Consider the following 21,964-nt stretch of genomic DNA (forward strand, 5'->3'; position numbering starts at 1 on the left):
CTGAATTACTGATAGTCATACGTCACGTAGGTCATGCGCGTCAGAGGCAACGCTTCACGAAGTTTAAATTAGCAGATTTTCTCTTTCCAAAGGTCGATGTGTATTTTTTATGATGGGATACTGTGTACAGATTTGTGAAAGTCAAAATACAGTTACATAAAAGAGACAATATATACAACTGCTATAATGTAATTTTAACTGCAAACAATAATATCTAGTTGTATTGTTACATATTAAAACAAAAACGCAGTTAAATAGGTCTTTTTGTATAGGATAACAAAAAACTACAAAATGATCAGTATTGACGTTTCAATTCCTTATTCACCACGCAGTTTAAAGACTAAAACTAATAAGTTACCTTTTAGAAGTTTACACAAATCAATACTAATGAATTCTTCTAAACCATGTGATGCTACCTACTTAAATTAATAACTAGTACAGACATTAATTTTTTTATTATTTTTGTATGTGAATTACCGCGACGGTTAAAAATTAAGTAAAACATTTCCATTCTTAAAAATGAAATTCGATTTAATGGTCAGAGATGTAGTGGCAATCTATTAACATAGCTTTGCAAAAAAATGGCTATGTAAACATTGTAATATATTGTTGTGATATAAGTTTTTAATTTTTATTTTGCATGAAAGCAAGAAGAAATAAATCAAAGAAAGAAAAAAATAAATTCAAGCATATTGTGTCTAGTTAATTTTTCGTAAAAGTAGCTACAAGACAAAATTTAATTTATTACACTATCAAATATAAAACCTTACACTTATTTCAGCATTATTCTGGACTAGTCTAGCAATGATAAAATGGTAAAACATGTTATTTAATTATCATACTTTGTATACTGTATGTAGTTAAACCTACTCAATAAGTATTTTTTTTCTATTACATAATCCAGAGTAAGGCGTTAAATTCAATACAATCCATATAATATTCATGGAACCTACAACATTATATATATATTAATATTGGAACCCATTCCAAAAACAATTATATGATCTTCATAAGTTATTTAAATTATACTCCTTATGGTCTGAACAAATAATAAAAGCTTCTGACTGTAATTCATATAATTGCAATTTCTATGACTCTTGATTTCATAACAATGCTTTATTGAATATTTATTAAGTAAGGCAAAAATCTTTACATACTCTGAAATCTGAATCAAGGTCATTGACACGCTATTTAAAGTATTTGATGTTAAAGACTTATCACAGTTAATTCTTCTTTTGAAATTGTCATAGTATTTTAACTATTAAAAATACATAGACTAAGAAAAGTTAAATTAAAATCTTGAAGCATAGCCAAGTACCCAGGTCTCTAGCATGGAAGAACTTTATATTTTTACATAAACTTGTCAACTTTGTCAATGATATTCGACAACTCTTGAAAAAGTTGCTTCATTTAAGGCTTAACAATAAAGATTTAATCCAAAACATTTAGGACAAATAAGTTATAAATATGCTGTGCAAATTATATTATATTAGTGATCGCTACAAGTCGCCGTTACTAGGAGAAACGTACGGTCCATTTATGCGTAAGTCAATGAAATTACCTTTAAGTTTAGCATTCTTATATTTTAAATGAGACGCTCAACGGAAGAGTGATCAATTTGTACATAATATAGTTATTTACCAAATCGATTTTATATTCAGATACCAGTCATATGTCATTACTTATTAGTAATAGTCTAGGATCCTGGGTCTATTTTTGTACTTGACTACTTATGAAGATAATTTTCTGTGAGCAGCTTCATTTTGATGAGACGCCCAACAATTTCCTGTACGAAAACACTCGATTGTGGTAGATAATTGAGGTAGCGGGGATAAAATATGTTGAGTTGGTGAGTCTCAAAAATGTATTACTAATTGGATATTTTTGGTTAAATCAGATGATAATTATCTAAACTATTAAAAAAAAATATTTGTCCTACAAAATGTATGGTTTGATCAGAGTCCCCTCCTTCATACGTGTGTCTGTAGGTGTGGGGACAGGTATGTATGTAATGTCTGTGTGTATATGTGAGTGTATAAATACATTAAAAATAAAAAAGTAAGTTTAAATTTGCCACCAATAAAACAAGAATAGGTACAACAAATTACAAGAGCTGCGTTCATCTACTATATATGGTTTATGCACACATGCAGTGCCCCACGGAAAAATTGCCAAAATATTTTAGATGGACAATAACTGAAGTCCATCTTTTGAAGAATTATATATTATATTGACATACAAGGTATTCATACTATTATTATTTATTGATAGATTATTCATTATTATAATTAATAATAAATAGACACTTCACACTCAGCGACCCCCAGTAGGATTTTCTCCTGTGTTGGGGGTCCCGAAACAGCCCGCCAGCGCAATAGCCAGTGCTATGACCGCTGCACCAATGCGTCATATACGGGTATATAATTTTTCTTAATTTATTAATGTTATTATAGAGTCAGATATTACGAATGAGAAAAATGAAGATAACAGCGATGTTAGTAGCAAAGATAGTGAAGATTTATCAGATGAATCTGATGAATATTAATTTGTGTTATATATGTTGCAGTCAGAACTCTTAACCAGTCAAAAGTACTATTGACTAGCGAAATCAGTCAAAAGTACTTTTGACTGAACAAGTTGGTCAAAAGTGGTTTTGACTGAAAATTATTGGTTATTAGTACTTTTGACTGCAAATTCGCGGTTAAAAATACTTTTGACTGACGCTCTCCGTCAAAAGTAGTTTTAACTGCAAAAAAGCGTCAGTCAAAAGCACTATTAACTCGAATGTGAATAAATTTAGTCAAATGATCCTGATAAACCATAATAAATTTATGCCCGCGATCTTCTTGCGACTGCATGTCAATCAGATCGACTTGGCAGCGGCTGTTCATTTCAGTGTGCAGGATCGGTTTCTAAACCTGGCCCATCCTTTTCTTGTTTTTCTTCCTTTGGCATACTTCGCACATTGATAAATATACATTAATCATTTCTTTTGTAAAATTAGCGTACTTTTTTGCCGTTTCATTCTTAAGTCTATCGCGACCACCATGCCCTATAGAAATATGAGCAGCATCAATAATGTCGTAGATTTCCTCAGCCGGCAAAAATATTTGACAGGTTCTGTGTTTGTAACTAATTTTTTTATACCACAAACTTCAATGTGTTGAAGCGTTGTAGTCTACTGTACTGTAATGGTGTTTCCTTTTCATTAAATTTTGCGTCTTCCACATCCATTGCAAACTTTTCAAATTTTTCTTTTGTCATCATATTGAAATGACTATCTTTCATATCTTCCATCGCTAAAATTCTTTGCAAAAAGCCTTCTTTCTTTTCGTAGTCACTCATTTTTGTTCTAATATCAGCACGTTCTCCACTAATAATGAGTAATATAAAAGTTTATATGTGCGTTTTTCGTTATTTTTATTGACCACCTTAAATTTTTAAGAGTTTTGACTGATACAACCAGTCAAAACCACTTTTGACGGAATCATTTAGTCAAAAGTACTTTTAACCAGCTCCATTGGGCAAAAGTACTTTTAACTGTTATTTTAGTCAAAAGTATTATTGACTAAAGCAAACGGTCAAAAGTACTTCTGACTGATTTTGCTAGTCAATAGTGCTATTGACTGGTTAAGAGTTTTGACTGCAACATATATATACACAAATTTTTGTACCTATTTTACTAAAAAATAAAGTTATTTAAATTTTAAAAAAGATGTTTTCACTGTATAGGAAGTCAAAAAAATGACAATTCTTGTCAGACTAGTGATACATACCTGTTTTCTTGTAGAACATTGTTTCGTTTGGTCAGAAAACACACTAACCCATTATGTAATATTTTTTCTACTGTTTGTAATGAGAAAAGTTGTCTTGAGGTATTAACAATTTCTGAGCGTAGGAACCGGAATAACGTACCAAGCAATTTGTAGGACAATATGACTGTTAAATTATATAAATATTAACTATATAATATTACATACATGTTGAAGGAGGGGACAAAATGTTTTGAACAAACCAACACTTTGTAGGACAAATAATTTATCGAGTAATTTAGATAATTATCATCAGATTTAACAAAAAAAACCTAGTTAGTAATACATTTTTGAGAATCATCAACTCAACATATTTTATCCCCGCTACCCCTATTACCTCCCACAATCGAGAGTTTTGAGTGTCTCATCAAAATGAGGCTAGTTACGGAAAATTAGCTTGATAGTAATCAAGTGCAAAAATGGACCCGGGATCCTAGACTATGATGATAAATCAAATAATTTAAGCAAAATATTGTCTTGTTAAAAACTCAAACTATGAATGTTTAATTGCATAGCTATGTCATAATAATCTCCTGCTATTTTCACTTTTCAAAAACTGTTTTTATTCTCTTGGCTGTTATTCATCAAATTACGAAATACAAAAAAATTAATATTTATGAATGTTTTTTTTTTGCGTATTATTTATATATTTTGATTTATTATGCCTTTTAGCCCAGGCTCAGATTCGGTTTCTTTTCTAAAATCCCAGGATTAATATAATAGTTCTGTAATATATTTTTTAATCACCAAAAAAGTATTTTCCTTTAAATACATTTTATTGCATATCTATTTTTTATTAAAGTAAGGTAAACTTTTTGTCAATACCTATATAGAAAAAAAAAGGGATTTGCTAATTTTAACTTAAAGCTCTATTTTTAAAATGAATTCGAATCAATTTTCCTCTAAGCGCCCCATATATAAACAAATTCTACACATGTAAAAAACAACAAAAGGATTTCAGACGACCAGACACTTGGGGCTCTTAAATTATGATAACTGGACCCTGGATTTTGACATGTCTGACAGGTCGCAATCAGTCGCGTCTCCGCTCGCGCGACGAAGAGCGATGAGATCTGCTACGACGGTGATCGCGTTCGCGATCTCTGTCTCGACCGCGTGACTTCTCGCGAGAACCCTCCCGCTTGCTCTTGCTGCGTGAACGACTACGTCTGTAATTAACAGATATGCTATTCAAATAAATGTTATTTTACTATAGACAATTAGCTATATAGTGCTTGACTCCTAACTACGTTCCTTCATATGGGGGGTGGTACTGTAGCTGTTCTAGATCACATTCCACGTGGAAAAAAAGTATTTTTAAAATTTTACTTTGTTTTATAAAACTATTCTGGTAACGTACTTCTGCATAACCAACCAATAATTTTTTTTTTAATTCCTAAAAAACGTCGATAAAGTGAAATATTAATATTGACTGTCGCATACAACTAAAGAACGAATTCTTTGTCTTGTAGATTGTTTCTCCTGTTAAATTATAACCGTGCTTAAGCGCTTACGTAAGGTATCATACGAAACGAGTCTATCAAAGTAGCTCATCTAATTTAAAAATTGGCTAGGTTTTTATTTTTCTCGTAGAACATGATCCATTACACCTACAGAAGCCCCGAATAGAAGGAACGTAATTAGAAGTCGAACAACCTGTATATTTTACTGAGTTTAATCAATATAATATTAACAAGAACAATTACGAATAAAAGTTATATGTAACATATGTATGTAGATTTTAGCCAAAACATTAATTTAAAATCACAAGGCACTGCTGTATTTTCATTTGTATCTTTTTCATAATTCAAGATGAATAAAATGCTTAGTTGAAAAGAAAAATCATGACAATGAAACACATGTTTTGAAAAAGCTTGTACATGTAATCTGCACATTTGTGTGGCGGGACATTTATACCTACATCTTACAACACAAACAGCTACAGCCTACATACAAATGTAAATGTCTGTAGTCAAGAGAAACAAATCGACACCAGCAATGTATACTAAGCTAACTCTTAAAAGTGAACTTTACAATAGAGGCTTATAAAAGGGAAAAACGTGATAACTTTTATATTAATTAAGAAACCTTTTTGAAATTTGGTATCTTTAATAGTTAATTTATTCATTGCAATTTCACAATTTTTTTTTATTACATATAAAAACACATTTTATCAAGTTCGCATTAAAAAAACAAACTTATCGAAAAATCGAATTGGCGTAGTATAAATTGTTGGTGTCGAAATGCGATAACTCGCTCAAGTTTTCTGCCTTCGGCTCGACAATATAGACTGGTAACCAGTCGAAACAAACAAACGAATGGCCGGCCGACCTGCGCTCGCGCTCGCGCTCGGCGCGCTCGCGCTCCCGGCCGCGGTCGCGGTCGCGCTCGCGCTCGCGCGTGCTCTCGCGGTGGCGGCGCGCGCGGCGGTCCAGCTCGCGCCCGCCCACGTAGTGCCGCCGCCCGCCGCGCAGCTCCCGCTCGGACGCCCCGCGCTCCTCGCGACGCTTCTCCACCGTTTTCTGCAACCGGCGTAAAATTTTAACTAGGTTTTTTATACTATAAAGGTGGTAAACGAGCACATAGAGTCCGCCCGGTGGTAAGCTAAAATACCGTAACCGATAAATGCCTGTAAAACGAGCACCGTTGCAAGCGAATCGCCGAATCTAACCTAAGGAGTTAAGTGAGGTTGGCTCCCTTCCTCAGAGCTCTGGGTATCTTTTTTTTTTTTTGATGCTGGGAAATGCCTGGAGCAGACGACGCTCGACAGCGAAAGGTGTCCGTCTACAATGGCTACGAAATCCTGGCGCTGGAGTCCCCAAGCGGCGCATTCTTCTAGTAACGCCATATCCATCGGAGGACCACACTCGTTGCAAGCAGGCATAGCTTCCCTCCTAGCTGTTTAATGCAGGTACTGACTGAAACGGCCATGTCCGGTAAGTACCTATATCACCCAGAAAGTCAAGACCTCCTGCCGCCTTCTGACCGAGCGATGGAGATAAGGACGTATGGTGTAATCTGACCCCGCCATTCGAGAATCCGGATCCTTTACCCACTTGTTGATCAATTTTGATCGTCTGCATACGGTTGGTACTTGAGACATACCATCTAAGCTCTAAGTCCCAACCGATGCCTATACACTTCCGCAGGAGCTCTAGCCTTACTTAACACAGGAACACAACAATACTTAAAAGCAGTATCATTTTAGCCATGTTCTCGATTGAGATACTTCCTTAGTTGGGCAACCTCAAAATTAATAAGCTAGATATATGTAATAAGTGAACTGTGCTTGGATAAAAGGCAGTAAACTTTAATAATTGTGTTTGCTCGCAAAGGAAAAAAAACCGACTTCAATTACATCGACGAGTAATACAACGTAGATCGACGAAAAAATAGTCAAGTAACTACGCGTTACCAAAGATTACTCAAAAAGTAGTTATCAGATTTCGATAAAATTGACAAATGTGATCAAAAAGAATTATCAAAATCGGTACATCCAATAGAAAGTTATTGCGGGTTTTCGAGAGTTGTTCTCGATTTCTCTGAGATCCCATCCTCAAATCCTGGTTTCTTTATAATGGTACCAAACTAGGGATACCTCCTTTCCAACAAAAAAGGAATTTTCAAAATCGGTACATCCAGTAAAAAGTTATGCGGTATATAATACAACGTAGGTCGACGAAAAAAGCGTCAAGTAAAAACGCATTATTAGATATATCTCGAAAAGCAGTTGTAAGATCTCAAATAAATTTAAATGGAACCAAATGACAGACACCACCTTTCGATTAAAAATTTTTTTGTCAAAATCGGTCCACCCAGTCAAAAGTTCTGAAGTCACATACATAAAAAAAATACTGTCGAATTGAGAACCTCCTCCTTTTTTGGAAGTCGATTAAAACCAAGAATGGGAAAAAATTGAATTTAAAGTTTTACTACTATAACTAACTATAATCATAAAAAAATGTAATGGCTTCACAATTTTACAAAAACAATGAAATTTTACCCACTTTTACCTACGCACGACAATGTAAATTACATAGAGAAAGGCTAAGGCGCACGCGCGAGTCCTTAATGAAAAATACGGCATATCTTTTGATGAAACTCACCTTAAGCTCGGCCAGTTTTTCACGGATTGTGATGAAACCTAAATGCAATTTTCCTCCAAAATGATCGGCTAGCCGACGGTCGTTGTCGTGTATGCCGAGGTAGGCGGAGCAGACCTCGCAAACTCGTAGTTTCTGTTGTTGATACGACGACGCCGGCATGGAATTACGGTACTCTTGTTCTGCTACTGCTTTCTTCTTACGAAGTTCTTCTATCTAAAAAGAGGAATTAATAAGTATTAAACTTCGGCAATGTAACCTCCAGACCCATATACACTAGATTTATAACCATTGACCTATTTTAGCTTTAAAAACTTTTATATCAGAATACACGCCATACCTCTCCCAAGAGTTTGACACTTTCTTCTACCATTCCCTCCTCCCCGAGGGCTTCAGCTCGAGCCAATTTCTGACCTATTTGTTCTGCTAATTCATGAACGGCATTGGCCTTCTCAGTCACTTCTGCTGACAATTCCTCCTGTGTCTCCGCAAGTCTCTGCTTAGCTGCAGTTGTCCGACGATCACAATCGGCGATGAATGCCTCTAAATGTTCTGTGGCCTTTGATATAAAACAGTATGGTCTTTAGAATATTTGACAGTTAAATATGAATTATTTTCAAGCTATGTATTAATTAAAATTTATAAGCATTATTTTATTTTATTTTTATTTTATTTATATAGTACTTCAGCACAAATTATTCAAACAAATACAAATTAATTTTGTCAAGTAAATAAATGACAATTATTAATTGTATACTTACATCTATGTCATAGAAATAGTCTTTGGTTTTCGAAGCTAACTCATAGTCCGCACGGAGAGCCAGATCATGTATTTTAGGACACTCACCTAAATCCATTCGCTGCAATTAAAATAACAAGAACATGAAAAGTAAGCAAAACGATAAAATTAGTTGATTAGAAGACATTAAATATGTTTTATAACAATAATGGGATATGAGAATTTATTTGAAAACAAAGTTGTTGATAAATTAAATAAAATTTGATGTGAATATAAAATTTATGATTTTTAGAATGTCACAAACAACAGTATAAAAGTATACTGTAAATCTGTTTTTCAGAATTTATTTACAAATTTAGAAACTGTTGACTGTGTGACTGATTTCATAGATTCCCAAACTTTAATGTGAACATCACATCATAAACACAATATCAATAATTTTTAGACATACATTAAAAAAAAACTATTTGAATATACTGTTTTTTTTTTTTTTTTTTTTTTAATACTTTAAAACATTTCTGTTTACACTAGCGCCTGTGTCACGACAAAATCATTTAAAATGTACTTTTGAGAAGGGCAAGACTAAATATCCCACCTTTAAATGATCTTAAGAAATATTTCTATTATGACTTTGACAGCATTTGATGTGCATATTACATGTAAACAGTATGAAAAAGACATTCAAAATTAACCCCAAAAATAATTGAAATAAATTGTTGCAAGAAATACATACAATATCACCAACACAGCTCATCCTGTATCACCGGCCCATATATATTTGCCATACTTATAATACTTACAATCATCTGGCAACACCCTCTCGACAAACCTAACCGGCCTTTAAACAATCTCAATATGCATAAACAACAATTTTCATAACAAACTGGCACAAAACATTTGAAAACGCATTTGAATCATAGATTTAAAAAAAAAATTCAGTCCTTTTGTAATTATCATTGACTTTAAAACTTTTAAATTTAAATATATAACATTTAGATTTCAAATTTTTGATTTAATTAGTTAGCGAAGAGTAATCAAATTATAAATTAAAAATATGAACCCATAAAACTATACCATAAAATAAAACCTTATACACCAAATAAAATACAGTTGAAGCAGAACATTAAAAGAAATACATAACAGAAATGTGTATAAGGGGAAGATTGCAAGTATTTTTGCTTTTTGTGCAGAATAATAACTTAACAAACATACCATATATATGATATATAAAATTAACCTTTGTATCCAGAGCTACAAACAGAAATACAATTATAAATGTTGTTTAAATAGTTATTTGATATTTTCCTAACTTGACACTTTTTTTTTTGTTACAATTGATTCATGCATCTTCTCTATTGTTTTTATCTAGCCACGTAAACAGCATGGTACGTACCCAATGTAGTTACAATCAATCAGCAAATAGTTCTCCCCAGCTTAAATTTTTTTGTATAACTTTTACATGTACTCACCAAAGCAGCATTAGAAACCGAGGATCAAATTAATTATTTTTAAAGCTTGAGAGAGAGTTTAATTAAATAAATTCCTGCATAGCAGTAAGAGTACAATCAGCTAACTAGAAATGTTATACGTACATCTTGGTACTTACAGAACAGCCTAACTCTTACAATCTATCCCTCATCTGTTAAGTATTGTGATGAACAATAAAGACTAGTGTTGGGCATTTTCTGAAAAGCATATTTCACCACAGTTAATGCCACTCTGATGTAATTTCGTCCTAGGACTACAGATTATAATACAAGATATGATAGTTTGGACTCACAAATGTTGGGATATGAATTCATTTAAACGTAGTTCTATTTCATAAAATAAAAAAAAGACTATAATATCCCAACATATATGATTAGAAAAAGAGCAAAACCCATAACAGAATTTCTGAGATAAAAGGAAACATATCAAGTATCTTTGCTTGCTTGCTTACGACATTTGCACACCGAGTATTCGAAGTGTACTTAAAAATATATTAATCTCAGATATTCAAGATGCCAAAGAACCTTCAAATGAAATAAATGAAAACTTACGGTCGATGATAAAATTTCATGTGGACAGCACTGCAGTAAAAACGATTTGCATACCGTATCATCATAAAATTTAACACCGTGCCTATCGGTTTCACCTGAAATTATAAAATTATAAATGTTAATAAATGGTAGTAATATACTTACAACTAAACAGATATTTATTTACATATATAACAACAGTACCATTTCGAGCAGTGCCCATCAATTGATCTAACATCGCCCTCATTTGCTCGTGAGCAGACATGGTCACGTATTAGTCGTTTCTTACTCCGGAATTAATAAATAATTAGCCTTCTGATCATAGGTGAGCAAATATTATTATAAGTTTAAAGTAAATCAAATTCAAATGGAATGATATGAAATTTTAAGCACCACGACTCGACCAACAAGGGAAACGACCTGAGAAAAAGACTGATAAATTAGAAAATGGCGTTCGACTTCGATTGTCGTAAATTGTCCATGGTTGTTTTAAAATTTATCCCCAATAGGGAAAGGCAAAGGACTATAATCCATACAGCCTAGTCTGAATTTGTAAGTTTCGTTCTGATATATCAAAAGGCCGGAGCCAAGTCTGAAGTAACTTTATTGTTCTTCTGATTCGATGACTGGTAGAGTAAGGCCGAAACCAAGTCTGAAATTTCATATTTTCGTCTACTCTTCTTTGTCTATAAGTGATAGGCGAGGTCGAAACCAAGTCTGTAATAGGCCGAAGCCTGAAATATCAAAATAAAATTTCACATCCGATGAATGAAGGTCCTGATCCTGTTTCAAATATCATTGATAGTATTGCAAATAAATTCAAATATACTAGTATAGTTATCCAAATTAGTCAATAAATCTTGTGTATTGCGCGGGACATTTTTTGGTCCAGAAGTTGATAACAAGTTGGCTATAAATAAGAGGCGTTCCAGATTAAAAGCGGAGCATTCAAAAAATATGTGATCTAAAGACTGTGTAGAGTTGTTGGTGCAATGTGGGCAAACGGGCGATGAGATGATACGCATACGATTCAAATGTGCATTAAATCTGCAATGTCCAAATCTCAAGCGGCATAGTATTGTATAATATTTTCTGCTTCTATGTTGATGCGATTTAGTAAACCAAGGACTTTTTCCAATATCTTGATTTATCTGAGCATACCAAGATCCTTTTCTTAACAAGGTTTGTCGCCAAAGATCACGCCAATCAGATAGGATTTTTGATTTAATAGCAACTAATAGATCAGTGTATGGTACGGCAACATTCTCATCAACAGGGCTGCCGCTGTCACTGTCAACAATTGAACGTGCCAGAAAGTCCACATGTTCATTTCCCCTTACTCCTATATGTGAAGGTGTCCACAATAATTTGATGTTGTAGTTTCTTCTGGATAGTTGATAAAGGAGATGTCTTATTTCTAAAATGATGAAGTTTGTATTAGCACTGAATTGATAATTATCTAAAGCCTTTAGAACGCTCATACTGTCAGTAATGATCAGCCAATATTGATTAGTTTGTTTTTTAATGAAGTCTAGGGCAGCAGTAATTGCTAGAGCTTCAGCTGTAAATATTGATATCTCCTTTTTCAATCTGACGCCTTGGCCAAACTTCAGATGAGGTACATAATAGGCCATGGAAACATTTATATCATTTTTTGATCCATCTGTGTAAATTTGTTTGAACTTATCAGAGTATTGTGCTATGAGGTTGTAAACTTCCTGGCGCTCTTTTAGCTTATGGTCAATAATAATATCGATTTGATTAATAAGACAGTCAAACTCCTTTTCGTAACACATCCAATTGCTAGAACTGTGTATTTTGTGTTGGTTATTTAGATTTAACATGAATGAATATTCGAAGAGAATAAATGGGTTATTAGAAGTTAATGGAGCATTTACAGGATATTTACTATGTAAGTAATTAAGCTTTTTAATTAGAGGATGATTACTAATGGAAAACAGTTTTAGCAAAAAACAGTATTTCAAATATTTAAATCTAAGGTGTAAAGGGGAAATGTTGCACTCGACCTGTAACGAATTAATTGGGGTTGTTTTCATGGCGCCAGTGATAAGTCTCAGGCTGTGATTTTGAATAATATTTAATTTGTTAACCAACTTGTCATTAGCAGAAAAACATAGAAATCCATATTCAAAATGACTGCGTACAAGAGATTTATATAGGGTAAGAAGGATTTTTGGATCAGAACCCCAATATGTTTTTGCAAGAGACTTTAAAATATTAAGAGCCTTAAGAGCTCTATCAACTATGTGGTCTACATATTTGTTCCATGATAAGTTATTCATGAATATAACACCTAAAAATTTAACTTCATTTGTGATAAGAAGAGATATATTATTATAGTTTATTTTAATTCTTTCAGACCCTACTTTATTAAAAACTATGACTTTAGACTTTTCAAAGCTAATGTCCAATGCAAGATAATTAAAATAAGAATTTAATTTAACTAAAGCTTCGTTTAACTTAAGATTTAGGGTAGTTATATTATTACTAGAACAATAGACTACCAAATCATCAGCAAACTGTAAATTGTATATATGAGAGCCTAGAATTAAGTTTAATCTATGTATATAAAGTGTGAAAATCAATGGACTCAAAATGCTACCTTGACATGTACCTTTATGAGAAAGCCTTGGACCAATAAGTCTATTATTATACTTAACAAATACCTTCCTACTGTGCAAAAAATTAAAAATCCATTGTATAACTTTTACAGGTAAACCAATCGCAGCTAATTCCGTGGATAGAATATGATGGTTAACATTATTAAAGGCTCCAACTACATCGAAGAAAACTCCAGCGAGAGCTTGCTTTGATTGTATAGCATTATAAATATCAAGATGTAAGTGAGCAATGCTCTCCCTTGAAGACCTGCCTCTTCTAAAACCAAACTGATTAGAAGGTAAAATATGATTAGACTCTATGAAATGTTCCAATCTTTGTTTTAAAAGTTGTTCAAATATTTTTCCCATGCAAGAAGTCAATGCTATAGGTCTATATGAATCAAAGTTAAACTTGTCCTTGTTGGGTTTTAAGATAGGTACTAAACAATCAACCTTCCAATCCATAGGAATAAGATTATGCTCCCAAAGAAGATTCAGGATATTTAATAAAATTAGTTTAGATTGAGAAGACAGGTGTTTAAGCATTTTATATGAAATGTAGTCAAGGCCAGGTGTAGAGTCTTTTCTGGATGAAATAGCAGAATTTAATTCGACAATGGTAAAAGATTTTATAATAAAATTTTGATTAGGAAGAATATGGCAGAAAGAATTAAGATTAAAGGCTGGCTCTACAGTATCTGGAGTATATTTTTTGAGAAAATCAAAGATCCAAGAATAGTCAGAGTTGTTATGGGAAGGTGGAGAATAGCTTTTGTTAAATTTTCGCATATACGTCCAAATGACTGATATAGGAGTCGATCTGTTAAATTGTTCACAAAGTTTTATCCAACTGTTTCTTCTCTCATTTCTGATAATATATTTTTTGGTGGCTTGTAGTCTTTTAAAATTAATGTAATTAGCCTCAGTGGGATCAGATTTAAAAGTCAAATAAGCGTTTTTGCTATTTAATACGGCTTTGGTGCAATTGAAATTCCACCAAGGAAGAAGTTTTTTTTTTTTATTTAAGTTAGAAGGAGAGCATGAAGATAAAGCTGTATTAACCAAAGAGTGCTTAGAAATAGAAGATGATTTCCACAGTGCTGAGTGTAAAATATCTGTAAATTTTGTGTAGTTATGAAGGGGGTCTTGTGTATCAAGAGAAAATTCAGTGAGCAATAGTTGGACATTTAAATTATAAATGTTCCAATCAACGTTGTTCAGGTTAGGGAAGCAGGGTAGTGAGCTACTATTGGGAATAGGAGTGGCATTGTAATGATTGTTATTAAGTAAAATTTTTGTGATTACAGGAAAGTGGTAGCTGCCTAAGGGATCGTCATGTACTGACCAGTCACACTCTAGAGCCAATGAAGGTGATACTATGGTTAAGTCAAGAGCATTCTGTCTCCATATGTGCGAACCAACAGTGGTCATACTTCCGTCATTAAGTATAACCAAATTATTGTTATTGATAGACTCTAAAATGTCTTTGCCTCGACAATTAGAAGTAGAACAGCCCCAGGCTGAGTTTAGGCCATTAAAATCTCCTGCTAGGAAGATTGGTTCTGGTAAACTTTTAATTAACCTGTCTAGTTTAGATTTAGAAAAAGCAGGATTGCAATTAGTTGGACTGTAAAAGCTTATGATAGTAAGTTCTTTGTTGCTAGAGTATTTTATACGAACAACAACATTTTGAATGGAGTCATCATAAAAAGTATCAATTTTAGAATAAGAAATAGAGCTATGTATTAATATGGCTACGCCATTGTGGGTGTTTCCTGAATCAAGACGAATTACATTGTAATGACGTATCTTAAATTTTTGACAAGGCTTTAACCAAGTCTCACAAATTAACGCAATGTGAATATTTTTGTCCAAAAGGAAATAATTAAAAATATGTTGATTGTGTAGAATACTCTGAGCATTCCATTGCACAATATTTAAAGTATCCATAAAGTACAAATTATTTATTAGTAACCTTTTTTAATGTATCTTGCAGGACATTTTTAATATTTTGGGAAGAGATAGGTATTTCATTATTTTTGTTTAGTGTTATAAGTTTTACTAAAGCTTCTGTAATAGATTTGAGTATTATTTCGGAATTTAAAAGAGATAAGAACTGATCAGTTTTGTTTAATGATGGAAAGTGAGAGCTGTTTAAAACATCAACAAAGCTTTTTTTCTGAAATTTATCTCTGTTAAGCTGGATTTTTTCTTTTTTAACAGGGCATGCAGGGGATATGGCAATGTGATTGCCAGAGCAGTGACAGCAACTGGCTGCAGTATAAGGAGTCTGACAATCTTTAAAATTGTGACCTTCGCCACAAATGCTGCATCTTTGTGAATTTTTACAGAATTTTGCAATATGACCATATCTTAAACACTTTAGACACTGCTTTACTGGCGGGATGTACTGCCGTACTTCGAACCGCCAGCTGTTGAGGTCCACACTATCTGGTAAATTGGGACAGGAAAAGGTTATAGAAATTGTTTTTGTGGGGATTAATTTTATTTCTCCATTTTCTCTTACACGTCGCATAAATCTACGTATAGATATAATATTTTTCGTGCTAGTTAGAGCTGAATATATTTCTTTATTGGATAATTCTATAGGCACATGAGAAATTACCCCAGTGACCTCTGTAGCGGCAGCCGGAAGGGAAGCTTTAAGTTTGTACCCATCAAGATATTTTTTGTTGCCTAAGACCGCGTTAGCAAAAGCAGGTCTATCAAAGATAACTCCAACTTTACTTTTATTAATGCGTTTTAGTTGTTTCACGCCTTTATTATATTTTTTTATGCTATTAGCGAGTGTCATCATGTCTCTTGTTCCGATTGGCTTGTCAGCCTCTGTACTCTCCAGGAATACAATATAGTCAAAATTACCCCCGTTCTCAGGGTAGTGCCGCACGTAATCGGCTACCCGAAACGGGGCATACCTTTCGGCGTCTGTTAGCTCAACAGATTTTATGGACTCGGAGTCGGAGCTCAACGAGTCGTCCTCAGCGTTACCTTCCTCCTTCTTTTTCCTTTTCTTACTTCTCCCCATCTCTTGATTAATTTATAAGTATTTATTTATAAAAAACTCCAGTGAATGAATTATAAAATTAATAAAATATTTTTGAAAAAAAAAGACCGCCTTTTCACTTCAAAGTTCCCGCGCTTTTTTCTCAATTGTCCATGGATGATAGAATACCAAGGAAATTACAGATTAAAGAAATTACCGGTTAAATAAAAACAGTTCTTCCACACTATCGACGGAAAAAGTACAAAAGATAAATAAAACTTAAAAATGTTTAAAATATTAACAGAGAAAATTATGTAAATGACACATAAAATTGGTCTAAGAAAATACGAATAATGATTTTATTCTCAAGATATACAAAGTATTTTACTCCAAACAGCGTGCTTCGAATGGGAGATTCTGTAGGTATTTTAGATCACGTTCCACGTGAAATAAATCGTAGCCTATTTTTAAATTTACCTTTGTCTAAATAGACGAGCTACTTTGATCGACTCATTTCATTCATTCATTTCATTTTTAATCGGATGCGCTCATTAACATTCATTAACATTAATAACATTTAAATTTAATAAACATTTTGAGCCTATAGTTCTTTCTAATTTTGACATTTAAACATAAAACATTTCGCTAAGGCTCAGGCACTCTACACGCTCCAAAAATCTATCAAGAAACGATAAAAAGCTCACGCATATGGTGAACGGATCAGTCGTTAAGCACGTAAGCGGTCGTTGACACCGTACCCTAACCTGCGACAATAATTCACTTACTCGCGTAAGTATCGAACACATATAATTCCAATTCTCCTTCATACTTGAGCAAGCAGCGACCTAGCAAAATTATTGTAATGAATATTAAATTATTGTACTTACTATTATGTACTACTAGTAGAAGATGATACCGAGCTGATAATAGAATGAAACATAATAAATTTAGTATATTAAAAAATATATTAAAAATAGGTTAAAAAAAACCGAACTGACTATGAATTTAGATAATCAAGTCAGATTAAAATTTTCTTATTATCTTGATGTAGCACTTTTCAAATAAAAAACCAAAACTATATATTTTTTTAAATAATAAAAATAGTTATAATATTTGCTTACATTTTTATCGATAATATAGAAAATGTATAGTGTGAATTTCGAATTCGTGCCTATTCACCCCGTTTGACGTTATTTTTATCTTGACAACCCTAGTCTCAATAAATGTCAAAACTGTTGTTATCATATATATCATATATACATGTTCTTATTTTGTTTTAGAAATTAAAACATTTCATACGTAAATACCGTTTCGCTTTTTGGTAAAGTTTCACATAAAACTTACTTATCGCGTTAATAATACCAAACTGAAGTAGTGATGAGAATAAAATTCTTTGTGGAAGCAAAATAAATGCATGAGATGCCCGAACTTGTAAGAATTCTATTACCTGGCTTACCCCAAACCAACACGGATGTTTTCTTTAAAGGCTATATTAAAGTTGCTGATAAAAATTGTATAACAATCTTCATTACCACATATGAAATTAATCCAAAAATTATACCTCTAAAACATGTCAGTAAGACGGTTATTTATGGATACAGAACTGATAATTTATCTGAAAATAAATATAAGAGAAGTGAAAGCTATTTAATAATAAATAAAAATGATCTTCCTGAGATAAAATGTTTAGTTATAAATGGTAAAAAGAAAACTAACACTGACTGTATCATAATGTTATATGATTACAATAAACTGTGTAACTCGGAAACAATAAGTGCTAGTGAAGATTACTTTTCAACGTTACAAACTTTGATCCATAAAGATCTCGGTGACTATTCTAGAAATATATGTGATGAGCCTGCTTTTACAAATAGCAATTGGTTCACTTCTTCCATGTTTGTACAGCATGTGCATAACTACATTTATTTAGTAAGATGGCTTTTAAGTACAGTAAGGAATAAAAGACGGGTAAGCTACTTTAATTTAACATTTAATTGATATGAAATAATTTTATATAACTAGTAGGTATATCATATACGAGAAAAAATTTGAGTTTTTAACTTACTTCAAAAGAGAACATCGTTATTTTTAATCAGAGAGAAAATATTGTAACTGGATTAATTTAAACCACTTAACCTTTATGTAAAAAAAATGTAAGACATTTCTGTTTTAGGTTTCGATAAAACAAGGAAACTTAATACTTGCTATACTAGTGGATATAATTCTCGGATATTTAATCCTACAATTGCTCATTCCAGATAAAAAATACCTCGGTAATATACTGATGGGCTTTTTGGAGGTACATGATGATAACTTATAATGAGAACAAAATTATCTTAAGCATTATTTTAATTCTTTAAATAAATATTTTTTTACAGAAATTAGTAAACTTAATGTACTCATTACTTAAATGGCTTATGGGTGCTCCTGCTGGTCTAAAATTAAATAATGCCTTTAATAAAATGTTAGGAAAATATTTTTTGTATCATGTTGAATTGTGGTGGCTGTTTATTGGTAAGCTCAAGATACATTAATAAAATAAAATTTAATGCAACAGTGTGTAAACAAAATTTTGCTTATCTTTTGCAAGACTAAATATTAACTACAGAAAGCCTTACGAGTTTGTAGTATTTCACCTTAAAATAAAAATCTTTTTATAATTAGCAACTTGGGATTAAATTGCACTCATTGAAAACAATTTAAATGTACTGTGATGGCAAATTACTGACAAATATGGAATATTACAGATGTGTCTGGTGAAAAATTGGACATTGTATTGAATTTATATCAATATCTGGGTTATTTAGGCTTCACCTTTCAAGCAGCGGTAATATCTGACATGATTTGTTTGGCCACATTCCACTCATACTGTATCTATGTATATGCAGCTAGGTAATGTATTTTTTTTCTTTTATTCTCTACAACAGTAATTGTAATTTATAAGTTTTATTATTAAGGTAAACTCAATTTTGACTAGCCCGTGGGCGCAGTTTTTAGTGATACTGCTTTCTGCTCCTGCGATTGTGGGTTCGATTCCCACCCCGAGTCGGTGTAATATATTATTATTATTTATATATTCATATATGTATTATTTATAAGTATGTTTATCGAAAAAACAAATATACAATACCTGTTGGCTGTTACCTATAACACAAGCATTAAGTTGCTTACTTTAGGAACAGACGACCGTGTGTGTATTGTGTAAATATTTAATTTAAAAAAAAAAAAAATATATATATATATATATATATAAACATATATATGATAAGACTACAATGTGACAAAAAGATGGTTAGATATTAATATAAACTTGTAGGTAGAAATAGACATAAGAAAGTGTAAATAAACTGCATGAAAAATAATGTTGGTAAATAAAGTCATTGCCCAGATAGCAGATGATAGAAGAAGATGGAAAGCATGATATATTGTAGGACCAGAGTAGATCTTTATATTTTAGAGTAAATGTTTCAGATTGTTTAACATACAAATATCTGGCTTAATAGCCTTGTTGAGATTGTTTGTTGGTAGAAAGTATAATCCGCTAAGAGGTGGCATAGATTCCTGTGAATATTCAAATCAAGAATTATTTGTTGGGACAGTTGCATTTACAATATTGCTTTTATTACTTCCAACAACTGTTATGTACTACATAGTTTTTACGATGGTAAGCTATAAGCATGTTACTTATTGTTATTTTTGTTTTATTATGCAGCTAAATATTTCAGTTGCATTGAGAAACATCTCACAATTTTAGTACTTAATAAAAGTGAAAAATGTACAAAACATTTTTTTTTTCAAAATGAAATATTTACTATAAAACTGAAATGTATATTGAAAGAGAATGTTTTACTCTATAAAAGAAAATGGCCTATTGCATTAACGGTACACAGCACTGGTTTATGGCTGTTATGTTGGCAGTTGCGGGTTCGATCCCCGCACATGACAAACATTTGTACTGGCCATACAGATGTTTGCCGTGGTCTGGGTGTTTGTGCAGTCCTTGTGGGTCTCCCCACCGTGCATCGGAGTGCACGTTAAGCCGTCGGTCCCGGTTAATTATCATATACACCTGATAGCGATCGTTAGTCGAGTAGGTAATATACCCGCCGACCCGAATTGGAGCAGCGTTGTGGATTAAGCTCTAATCCTTCTACTACATGGGAAAAAGAGGCCTACAAGGTCAGTAAACAAAACCGGAAAGAAATACTTGTACAAATACAAATATCCATCCCGAGCGGGAATCGAACCCTTAAACCGTCGGTGTTTTAGGTGACTACTCGCGCCACTATACCAGAGCGGTTAATATACTAAACAGAAGAACGAAAATCTGAAGTGAAATTCAGTTATTTAAAAATAACCATAAATAACTTTAATTTTTCTTTTTCAGTTTCGAGTTTTGTCTCTCTCGGTGCAGTATATTTTAGCAAAAATTATATACACAATACAAATACTTCCTCTTTATATAATAGTCCTTTGGCTAACACAGTCTCCTAAACTAGCAGGTAAAACATTTTCTTAAAAATATATACATTTTAATGCTTTATTGGAAATCTTATAAGTAATAAGAATTTTATCAATTTAAAATTAATAAGAAATATTTTACAGGAAATATTTTTATTGAAGAGATGAAAAATAAAAAGAAATCACAACTGGTTCTCAAAGTAAAGTTATTTAACAAATCCTTCCAAGACATCATGAAGAATTTTAGACCACCAGTCCATGTATCGAAACATGTGGAATGGAGTAATATAGTTTCAAGTATTTTTACAGGAAAACAGATTATATAGGTGATTGAATGTATAAAATAAAACAAAATTGCCTTGACGTATTATTTTTTATTGCGCACAAAAATAAAAATTATATGGTCACCACACTTGTGAATGTATAAATGCTTAGTTACTTAAACTATATGCAGCAGATCGGGCAACTATCATATAATTATTAAATAACAATTTACATCTTATTCAAGATATTTATAGTAAGAAGGCCAAGTCAACCCACTCAAACAATTTTCGACATATACACGGCTAACATGGACATTTTGCTCATGTACGTCACAATGGCTATAATTATAGCTGTAATTACAAGAACTACTGCACAAACATTATTTTTTATATATAAATATTTTACAAGAGATACCTTTTTATTTGAGATATTTCTTATTAATTATCTAATTGCTCTGAGGGTAGTTTCACAGACTTTTTTAAATACGATTTAAAAGATCATTTTCCAAATTAAAACAAGTTTTAAGCACTATGTATTGATAAACATGTTACACAGAACTAACTGGTTTAATGGGTTGTATATTGTCTATAATTAAGACTTAGAAGATTTATATTTCAAGAGGCTTATTGAGCACATTTACAAACATCGAAAAAGTATAAAAAATATACTAATGTGATTTTGTACAACATTAAACACATTTAATTATTTCCTAGGGCAAGATTGTTAGTTTTTTTAACATTTGTACCACACATTCCAAAGTTTAGAGCTGTTGTAAATGAATCATTTAAACATTAAAATGTTTGATAGGTACCTAACCACCTATAGATGTGTAAGTACCTTGAATTCAATATTTTTTCAAAAGCAGGCAAGGAATGTAATCACTTTTGGTACAAATGTTTTCTAAGTCTTACTAGTAGTTAACTAATTCTATTTTTATACTAA

At 32.3% G+C, this 21,964-nt stretch overlaps 2 protein-coding genes across 2 annotated transcripts; one reads left to right on the plus strand and one right to left on the minus strand.

The window, feature by feature from the left end:
• Positions 1-3,827: 3,827 nt before the first annotated feature.
• LOC123657076 (putative RNA-binding protein Luc7-like 2) lies at positions 3,828-10,937 on the minus strand. The gene is made up of 7 exons (XM_045592666.1): positions 10,877-10,937; positions 10,694-10,788; positions 8,677-8,775; positions 8,256-8,474; positions 7,919-8,131; positions 6,144-6,334; positions 3,828-4,981 (listed from the first exon to the last, which is right to left on the minus strand). The coding sequence occupies exons 1-7, from the start codon at positions 10,935-10,937 to the stop codon at positions 4,846-4,848; spliced, it is 1,014 nt and encodes a 337-aa protein (XP_045448622.1). The 3' UTR covers positions 3,828-4,845.
• A 6,625-nt stretch (positions 10,938-17,562) lies between these two features.
• LOC123656917 (phosphatidylinositol N-acetylglucosaminyltransferase subunit Q) lies at positions 17,563-21,121 on the plus strand. Its single transcript, XM_045592530.1, has 7 exons — positions 17,563-18,265; positions 18,471-18,596; positions 18,676-18,811; positions 19,045-19,189; positions 19,769-19,961; positions 20,685-20,799; positions 20,903-21,121. Exons 1-7 carry the CDS (start codon positions 17,708-17,710, stop codon positions 21,082-21,084), a joined length of 1,455 nt encoding a protein of 484 aa, XP_045448486.1. The 5' UTR covers positions 17,563-17,707; the 3' UTR covers positions 21,085-21,121.
• Positions 21,122-21,964: the final 843 nt, after the last annotated feature.

Source organism: Melitaea cinxia, chromosome 10, assembly GCF_905220565.1.
Source record: "Melitaea cinxia chromosome 10, ilMelCinx1.1, whole genome shotgun sequence".
In the NCBI taxonomy this organism is placed as follows: Eukaryota; Metazoa; Arthropoda; class Insecta; order Lepidoptera; family Nymphalidae; genus Melitaea; species Melitaea cinxia.

Excerpts from the sequence above, each read along its gene's own strand:
- LOC123657076 (XM_045592666.1), bottom strand. The coding sequence starts at position 10,937 with ATGTCTGCTCACGAGCAAATGAGGGCGATGTTAGATCAATTGATGGGC. Across the intron at positions 8,132-8,255 it reads GTGTCAAACTCTTGGGAGAG|ATAGAAGAACTTCGTAAGAA; the intron begins GTATGGCGTGTA and ends TCCTCTTTTTAG. Across the intron at positions 6,335-7,918 it reads AAAAACTGGCCGAGCTTAAG|AAAACGGTGGAGAAGCGTCG; the intron begins GTGAGTTTCATC and ends CGCCGGTTGCAG.
- LOC123656917 (XM_045592530.1), top strand. The coding sequence starts at position 17,708 with ATGCATGAGATGCCCGAACTTGTAAGAATTCTATTACCTGGCTTACCC. Across the intron at positions 19,190-19,768 it reads ATCTATGTATATGCAGCTAG|ATTGTTTAACATACAAATAT; the intron begins GTAATGTATTTT and ends TAAATGTTTCAG. Across the intron at positions 19,962-20,684 it reads ACTACATAGTTTTTACGATG|TTTCGAGTTTTGTCTCTCTC; the intron begins GTAAGCTATAAG and ends TTTCTTTTTCAG.